This window comes from Heptranchias perlo, chromosome 30, assembly GCF_035084215.1.
Source record: "Heptranchias perlo isolate sHepPer1 chromosome 30, sHepPer1.hap1, whole genome shotgun sequence".
In the NCBI taxonomy this organism is placed as follows: domain Eukaryota; kingdom Metazoa; phylum Chordata; class Chondrichthyes; order Hexanchiformes; family Hexanchidae; genus Heptranchias; species Heptranchias perlo.
Window position 1 is genome coordinate 27,720,332 of NC_090354.1, and position 9,199 is coordinate 27,729,530.

The 9,199-nt window shown below is 44.5% G+C and overlaps 1 protein-coding gene across 3 annotated transcripts; it reads right to left on the reverse strand.

The window, feature by feature from the left end:
- Positions 1–5,846: 5,846 nt before the first annotated feature.
- Positions 5,847–7,993, reverse strand: rprml (reprimo-like). Of its 3 annotated transcripts, none has more exons than XM_067969266.1 (2): positions 7,927–7,993; positions 5,847–7,320 (listed from the first exon to the last, which is right to left on the reverse strand). In XM_067969266.1, exon 2 carries the CDS (start codon positions 6,913–6,915, stop codon positions 6,589–6,591), a length of 327 nt encoding a protein of 108 aa, XP_067825367.1. In that variant the 5' UTR covers positions 6,916–7,320; positions 7,927–7,993; the 3' UTR covers positions 5,847–6,588. The 3 variants fall into 3 exon arrangements, with proteins under 3 accessions (XP_067825367.1, XP_067825366.1, XP_067825365.1); XM_067969265.1 differs by having other exon boundaries at positions 7,876–7,991; XM_067969264.1 differs by having other exon boundaries at positions 7,836–7,991.
- Between the last annotated feature and the right edge of the window lie 1,206 nt (positions 7,994–9,199).

The following is a 9,199-nucleotide window of genomic DNA, read 5'->3' on the forward strand; positions in this document are numbered from 1 at the left end:
CTTTGGGGAGTCAGGAGGTGAGTCACTCACCGCAGAATACCCAGCCTCTGACCTGCTCTCATAGCCACAGTATTTATATGGCTGGTCCAGTTAAGTTTCTGGTCAGTGGTGACCCCCCAGGATGTTGATGGTGGGGGATTCGGCGATGGTAATGCCGTTGAATGTCAAGGGGAGGTGGTTAGACTCTCTCTTGTTGGAGATGGTCATTGCGTGGCACTTATCTGGCGCGAATGTTACTTGCCACTTATGAGCCCAAGCCTGGATGTTGTCCAGGTCTTGCTGGATGCGGGCTCGGACTGCTTCATTATTTGAGGGGTTGCGAATGGAACTGAACACTGTGCAGTCATCAGTGAACATCCCCATTTCTGACCTTATGATGGAGGGAAGGTCATTGATGAAGCAGCTGAAGATGGTTGGGCCTAGGACACTGCCCTGAGGAACTCCTGCAGCAATGTCCTGGGGCTGAGATGATTGGCCTCCAACAACCACTACCATCTTCCTTTGTGCTAGGTATGACTCCAGCCACTGGAGAGTTTTCCCCCTGATTCCCATTGACTTCAATTTTACTAGGGCTCCTTGGTGCCACACTCGGTCAAATGCTGCCTTGATGTCAAGGACAGTCACTCTCACCTCACCTCTGGAATTCAGCTCTTTTGTCCATGTTTGGACCAAGGCTGTAATGAGGTCTGGAGCCGAGTGGTCCTGGCGGAACCCAAACTGAGCATCGGTGAGCAGGTTATTGGTGAGTAAGTGCCGCTTGATAGCACTGCCGACGACACCTTCCATCACTTTGCTGATGATTGAGAGTAGACTGATGGGGCGGTAATTGGCCGGATTGGATTTGTCCTGCTTTTTGTGGACAGGACCTACCTGGGCAATTTTCCACATTGTCGGGTAGATGCCAGTGTTGTAGCTGTACTGGAACAGCTTGGCTCGAGGCGCAGCTAGTTCTGGAGCACAAGTCTTCAGCACTACAGCTGGGATGTTGTCGGGGCCCATAGCCTTTGCTGTATCCAGTGCACTCAGCCGTTTCTTTATATCACGTGGAGTGAATCGAATTGGATGAAGACTGGCTTCTGTGATGGTGGGGATATTGGGAGGAGGCCGAGATGGATCATCCACTCGACACTTCTGGCTGAAGATGGTTGCAAACGCTTCAGCCTTGTCTTTTGCACTCACGTGCTGGACTCCGCCATCATTGAGGATGGGGATGTTTGCAGAGCCTCCTCCTCCCGTTAGTTGTTTAATTGTCCACCACCATTCACGACTGGATGTGGCAGGACTGCAGAGCTTTGATCTGATCCGTTGTTTGTGGAATCGCTTAGCTCTGTCTATAGCATGTTGCTTCCGGTGTTTAGCATGCATGTAGTCCTGAGTTGTAGCTTCACCAGGTTGGCACCTCATTTTTAGGTACGCCTGGTGCTGCTCCTGGCATGCTCTTCTACACTCCTCATTGAACCAGGGTTGATCCCCTGGCTTGTTGGTAATGGTAGAGTGAGGAATATGCCGGGCCATGAGGTTACAGATTGTGCTGGAATACAATTCTGCTGCTGCTGATGGCCCACAGCGCCTCATGGATGCCCAGTTTTGAGCTGCTAGATCTGTTCTGAATCTATTCCATTTAGCACGGTGGTAGTGCCACACAACACGTTGGATGGTGTCCTCAGTGCGAAGACGGGACTTCATCTCCACGAGGATTGTGCGGTGGTCACTCCTACCAATACTGTCATGGACAGATGCATTTGCAACAGGTAGATTGGTGAGGACGAGGTCAAGTAAGTTTTTCCCTCGTGTTGGTTCACTCACCACCTGCTACAGCCCCAGTCTGGCAGCTATGTCCTTCAGGACTCAGCCAGCTCGGTCAGTAGTGGTGCTACCGAGCCACTATAATAGCGCTGTAATGTTAAAGTGCTGAAATGTAATAGCAATACTGTAATGTAATAGTACTGTGTGCTGTAAAGCACTACATTGTAATAGTACCATACTGTAATAGCATTGTGTTGTAATAGCAACATGTTCAGAAGCACATGCAGAATGTAATATTACTGCACTGCAACAGTACAATAATGTAATAATACTGTAATGTAATGGCACATAATATAGTCGTGCCATAATACATAATACATAATGCACTGTAACATAATAATACTTGATAGTACTGCAATATAATGGCAGTGTAATGGAATAAAGTCATATGTAATAGTATCATACTGTAATAGCACTGTATTGTAATGTCATTCTACTATAATAGTACCATAATATAACAGATTCATATTGACATGATATTGTGATGTAATAGTACTGCTCCTTCCCCGCCCCCCCCCCAGTTTTCTCCCCTTATCCACTTGGGGCATCAATGGCCAAGTCCAGTTCCCGAATCACCCAATGTCCACACAAAGGCACTTTTCCAGAAGGGGAGAGTCACTGGACTACGATCGAGAGTGGGAATTCTGGTTACATTTTCCTATCCCCGGCACCGTGACCAATTATGCAACCCTCGCACCACCCTGGCTGAGATCAGATAACTCAACGCAAACTGGTCTGTATGGCTGAGGCCCACATTTACCAGCTGGGCTGTAGGAGGGAGCGGGATTAAGATCTCTCCTTAAACCAGAGGCGACAATGTTCCATTATTAGGGTCACCAACTCTGGTTGGACGTATTCCTGGAGGTAACATCACATGACCTCCAACCACCCCACCCGGTCAAACAGCCTTTTTTCTCCATCTCCAATATTTTTATAACAAAAGTGTGCAAAGAAAACGAAAAAAAAACACCATTTTTTTTAATGCCCCTATGATTCTTCTCCCGAGTTGCTTGCAGCAGTGTCCAGGTAATTAATCTTTCATTCCTGGAGTCTCTGGAACAATCCTGGAGGATTGGCAATCTTATCCATTATGTAATCAATTCAACTCCTCTGACTCTTGTCAACTGAACACAGGCACAAGAACTACAGCTTATTCTATTGACAGCGCTGAGCCTTGCTAACGTTATCTGAAGTCATTTAGCTCGAGTCCTGATAAGTAAATCCATTCTTGCTTGCACAAAAGGACACGTTTCCCTGCATTTCTACAATACAAATGACAACAGTTCATGTTGTGAGTCTTGTCCTGCATCAACGACCTAGAAATGTATTATTTTTGATGCCTTATAAAATAAGAACTAAGAGTTTGAACGCTAAATGAAATTTATATTAGAAGAGCTGATATAAATCGGGCAGATGCAAGGTTTGATCCCTGTGCTGAATTGGCTAATTAGAGATGTATCAGTAAGAATAGTTCAAATGGCCTCAGTGCTCCTGAGTTAGAGAGGGAAACACACTAACAGCAAAGAGTATGGTAACGTAGTGGTTATGTTATTGGATTAGTAATCCAGCGACTGGACTAATAATCCAGCTTAGAACGTAAATTCAAATCGCACTTTGATAATTGATAAAACTCAGTTACTAACATCTGGAAATGTAAAGCTGGTATCAGTAAAAGTGACTGTGAAGCTGCTGGATTGTTGTAAAAACCCAACTGGTTCACTAATGCCCTTTGGGGAAGGAAACCTGCCGTCCTTACCCGGTCTGGCCTATATGTGACTCCAGTCCCACACCAACTGCCCATTGAGAGCGCTTGATGCTGGTGCTGGGTGCCTGAAACAGAAAAGCATTTCAATTTGGAGCTTCAACAAGCACAAGATTTAACCAGTAAATATTGAAAGTTAACCTGTGCTTCTCCTGATAGGCAGTTAGTGAGTTACAGTAGCAGAGAGAGTAGGTCACAGACACATATCAGGAGTTGGGAGGACATCAGAGGCACTCTGAGATTTAGAGTTGGGGGGACGATAGTCACAGTATGAAAAAAAATGAAGGGGAATAATGTGTTCCCCTCAACCCCCCCGCCCCCCCCCCTCAGTATGATGGTAAGTAAAACCATGTCTACACTGACCAGAACAAAGAGGGGAGAACAAATAAACCTCTTTACAGGTACCGACCGACCTGCTGTGTATTCCCAGCGTTTTCTGTTCTTATGTATTTCACTAAACTCTATTGTAGACATCCCAGTTAACCCCCTTTGAATTCTGAATTTCCTCAGAAGCGTCAAACACACACACACACAGTTTGTGTGATGTACCATTGCTGCTGGTATCCTCTGCTCCAGTTAGAAAGCTGAGTAACAAGAAGGGATTGAGACCCACAGTTGGTTCTTTGAGACCGGCAGTCTCAGAGTGACAGGAAAGTACAGGGGTTCTGTGGATCACTGTGGAGGTGGGTAACAATGTGACAGGGGCTCATTCTGATTATTTTTCCACTACAGTGATCTTGGGAGGTGGTGGGTGGGAGGGTCGTACCAACAGACATTGAAAATTAACTTTCAATTCCTGCATGAATGCAGCTCCAGTGACCGGGGGAATTAAATACAGCGAACCCCACTAAATTCACATCGATATATGCTTAAGAAACAAGGTTTTCATTCAGAAACACCGCCCCTGGTCCATTATATTTATCAGCATTTGGGAAGAGAAGTGAAGGAGATATTTTAACATGTTGCAAAGCAAAAAATGACTTGTGAATTTACATTCTACTTCACTCTGTTGCACATTTTCCCCTCTGTATTTGAAAAGATTGAGTTGTGTTTTTACAGCAGGTCCCAGTACTGCAAAAGCTAAGATAGGTTTGCAAAGACTTCAGTTATTGCAAAATAGGCAAAGGAAACGGCTGGGACCTGAACAGCAAACTCCCAGCACAGCACCACTCTAGATATTCCGCTGGCCCTTTACAAGGTGGGGTTGCCAACTCTAGTTGGCTGTATTCCTGGAGTTTTCATCACATGACCTCCCACCTCCGACTGGTCAAACTGTTCTCCCCATCGCCAATATTTTATAACTAATAAACGTAAGTTATCAATGAAATGAATACACAATTTTTTTAATGCCCCTATGATTTTTCTGGCAGCAGTTTTCCTGGAGATTAATCTTTCATTCCTGGAGATTCCAGGGCAATCCTGGACGGCTGACAACCTTATTTGTGTATGGGTGGGGGGAGTCAGTGTCCGAAGGAGAGGGTTCCTGGGAGGTTGCAGGTCAGGGAGTGAGAGTGGAGGGCGGATGTATTTCTCAAGTCATTCATGCAAAATACCAGAGAGGTTCTGAGATATCCCAGACTGTTTCAAGAAGCTATAACAGGAGACTACAAAGGAAGATCCCAGGGTCAGCTTCTGTCTGTCGTCAGATGCTCTCTGTCACTATTGCACTCTTTTTCTTTGGGTAGCTGACAGTCAGAAGTTGGAAAGGGGGGGGTCTCAGAAACGCATCAATATTTAGAGTTTGAAAGCAATTGGTTTAAGACCACGGCATTTTATATAGAAAACTTCTCGAATTTGTAACTGAGAACAGAATCTGCGTGGGGGGGGTCATTATAGGAGACCCAGCCGCAGAACTCAGACATTCCGCCACAAACTGCGCACAATTTTCAACCATCGGTTTTAATGGCAAAGAACTGGATGGACAGCACCTGCCGCATGTGAGGCTCCCCGCCTGAAGCGTGTGTGCGTGTTATATCAGATATTGTACATATAAGATGTATAACAGAGTGGAATTATAGTAATAGACACCATGTTTGTATATCAGAGATTTGTTATTTATAAACTTTGTCTAGAACCCAATGATTGTTATGACCCAAGTATATCCGGGGGAGCTGATGCATTTAAATAGTTCGAACCTAATTCCTGTTCAGATTGCTCCCTTTCCCAAATACAATTAATTTAAATGTATCAGGACCGTCCTGTATTAAAGATTTGGGGATTTTCCTCTCGGGGATGGAGCAATAATTATCAAACCACTCGTAGAAGTATTTTTTTTGGAATATTTTTATCAATAATTTTTTGCATTACAGTTTTAAAAACAAGAAACTTTAAAAGTCGCATTGTATAACGGAGTCACATCAAGTGGAAATCACAGGCTCCCTGGAGAACCGATATAAACCATGCTGTAATTTCGATGCAAGACACTAACCCAGGCACTGAAAACAGACTGGGAGACTTAAAACAGGCACCGACTCGCGAAAAAAATACATGCGATTATAAATTAGTCCTCAAGAAAATATCTTACAAAATGTTTAGATTTTTTTTGTTTGTAATTCGGAGTCCGTTTCATGTACATTACATGTCAATTTTTAAGAATGATTCGAAGGTACCTTCACATGCAACATTCGCTGTAAGATCCCAACTGTACGATTCCCCTTTCCTCCCATTTCACATTCCCATCTTGATTCGTGTGATATTTTCATGCATTTTTTTAAAATGATTATTCAGACTTACTCGGTTCTGCATGCAACACAATTCCCCCTGTACTGAACAAGGGCACAAGACATCCATCCCACAAATCCCAACAGTCTCCCAGAAACTCTTTTTAAGAAACTCTTATTTCTCGTGCAGTCTTTTTCTCTCTCCTCTCTCTCTTTTGCTCAAACCCACCGATCCGTGCTCTAACCGCACCACTTCACCAGATTGCCCCGGGACCCCCTCCCTGTCCTGGGGGAGATTTCCAGCGGTCAATGTACAATCAGGAGTAACCCACTGGTTAAAAATGTGAAGCGAGGCTCCTGCTAATACAAGCCAACTATCACAGCTTCCACATCCTTGGAAGGTCTCCTGTCCTTCACCAGGAAGTTGATCATGCTTTCCGATTTGATCATTAAGTTGCAACCCAGGAAGAATATGCCGAAGATGACAGTCAAAGAGAGGACGCAGAGGACAGCAATCTGCACCACTCTCATGATGAAGAGCTTCTGCTCCTCTTGATTCAGATTCAGGGACCCATCAGTAGTCACTGCGGTCTGGTTACAACATCCAAGGACTGTCCCCAGACCATGGCCCTTACTGGAATAAAATCCTTCCTCCACTACAGTCTGATTGAAGAAAGTAGAATTCATATTTTTGTTTGTTTGTTTGATTGCAAGAAACCGCCTTCTTTTTTAAAAAAAAAGTGTTAAGGAGAGAGGAGCAACAGGAGGTGATCAGGCGGCTAGTGGTGTGAATCCGAAGCCCGCATCTCAAGTTCAACTCTGGTCCTGGTTGCTGAAGAATTCGAGGTCTCTCAAAGCTTCTGGCAGATGTTTCCTCAGTCCCCACCTTGCGTCCGGGCTCCTTGCTGGGTTTTCTGTTTAAATATCAAAATCTGGCGATGGGAGTCTGATCATTCAGAGCTAAAGCTCCTTTTCTGCAGCCGACTCCCTCTTCCCTGCTACTTGTAGAACTTGTCCATTTAGCCGAGAGCCAAACGCGGCTTATAAAGGAGCCTGGAGCCAACCACCAGAAGCTTGGAGGGAGGAGGCAATCTAAAAAAAAAACACAGCACAAGGAGGTTATAGACACCGAGGGAAAAAAATACAAACTTCTAAAATTAAACGTGTGGGAGGTTGGATCTGAAATGATTACCGCCGCTGTTACAAATTGTGTGAAATGTTAAAACTTTTTCAAATCCTCTCATTTTATATTTAAAATGTTTATTTCCCCCCCCTCACATTACTAAAACGGCTCAGAGACTGCTTGTTTCACCTTCTGGAAACTATAAGGAAATATTCTTAGATTCTGAGGGAAGCTGTAATTATAAACACACAATCGGTGTTAAGATCAAGTCTGTGGCATGTGTCAGAATCACTGTCATCCTTTGTTGTTAATGCCTCTCTCTGTCTCTCCAGGGTCCACCCACTTTTTTGAGAGAGAGAAAAGAAACATATTTATACAAATCTGCCCAAATACACAACGCCTCATCTATTAAACTAACGCGTTTTAAATTTAACCCATGTGCGAGAACATTTCTTTTGAACACTTAAAATAATGTTTGCCAAACCCTCTGAGAATGTGCAGCATTCCAAAAAACTGCAGAGGACCTGTCGCTGAGCCAATCTGTAGATCAGTGTTATTTCGCTTATTGCATGTACCAGCTCATTTTGTACAGCTCTGTGAGAGGAAGCAGTTCGAGGGAATAGCTGAGCTCTCTCTCTCTCTCTCTGACTAGATATCTCTTCAGCGGCTGCTCCTTATCAAGCATCCTCATCCTTGAACCCTTTGTTTGAGATGCCATTGCACAGTCACATGGCTGCACAGATTCCCTCCGTCACACACTGACCCCGCAATAAAATTGCAAGGGGCTGTCTGTCAGGGCTTTTACTGAAAATCTCAGCTTCTACCTTGATTGCTAATGAAATAAAAAACAGTCACCTCAGTTCACGTGGTGTGACAAGTCTGCTAATGCAATCCTTTGGCTAAAGAGGCTCCCTCTCCGCTCTCCAATTAAAGGAAAGAAACTGCATTTATATAGCGACTTTCAAAAACTCAGGACCTCCCAAAGTGGCTTTACAGCCAATAAAGCACTTTTGAAGTGTAGTCACTGTTGTAATGTAGAGAAATGCGGCCTCAATTTGTGCACAGCAAGATCCCACAAACAGCAATGAGATAAATGATCAAATAATCTGTTTTTAAGTGTTGGTTGAGGGATAAATATTGACCAGGGAGAACTGCTCTGTTCTCCTTCGAACAGTGCTATGGGATCTTTTTGTTTGCCTGAGAGGGCAGGTGGGGCCTTGGTTTAAACTGTCTCATCTGAAAGACAGTAGCTCCGACAGTGCAGCACTCCCTCAGTACTGCACTGGAGTGTCAGCCTAGATTATGTTCTCAAGTCTCTGAAGTGGGACCTGAGCCCACAACCTTGTGACTCAGAGGCGAGGCTGACATCTTAATGGAGAGGTACAGGAGACTGCACATGGAATTGCAGAAAATGATCTTAATTCCAACAGGTGGAATTTATAGCTAATAAATACATACCCTAAGCCGACACCGCAGTATGGGTGTCAGCTGTGGCACAGTTGGTAACACTCTCGCGGCTGAGTCAGAAGATTCCTGCGTTCAAAGTTCTACTCTAGAGACTTGAGCACATGATCTGGGCTGATCCTTCAGTGCAATACTGAGGGAGGGCTGCACTGTCGGAGTGTGCCGTCTCTCAGGTGAGACAGTAAACTGAGGTCCTGTCTGCCCTCTCAGATAGATGTAAAAGTTCGTCATGGCACTATCAGAAGAAGAGCAGGGGAGTTCTCCCTGGTGTCCTAGCCAACAATATCCCTTATCCAATTCGTGAAATGTAAATTCTTTCACAGTAGTGAGGGAATGCTGCATTGTCAGAGGTGCCACATTTTGGATAAGATGTAAAACTGAGGT

Excerpts from the sequence above, each read along its gene's own strand:
- rprml (XM_067969266.1), bottom strand. The coding sequence starts at position 6,915 with ATGAATTCTACTTTCTTCAATCAGACTGTAGTGGAGGAAGGATTTTAT.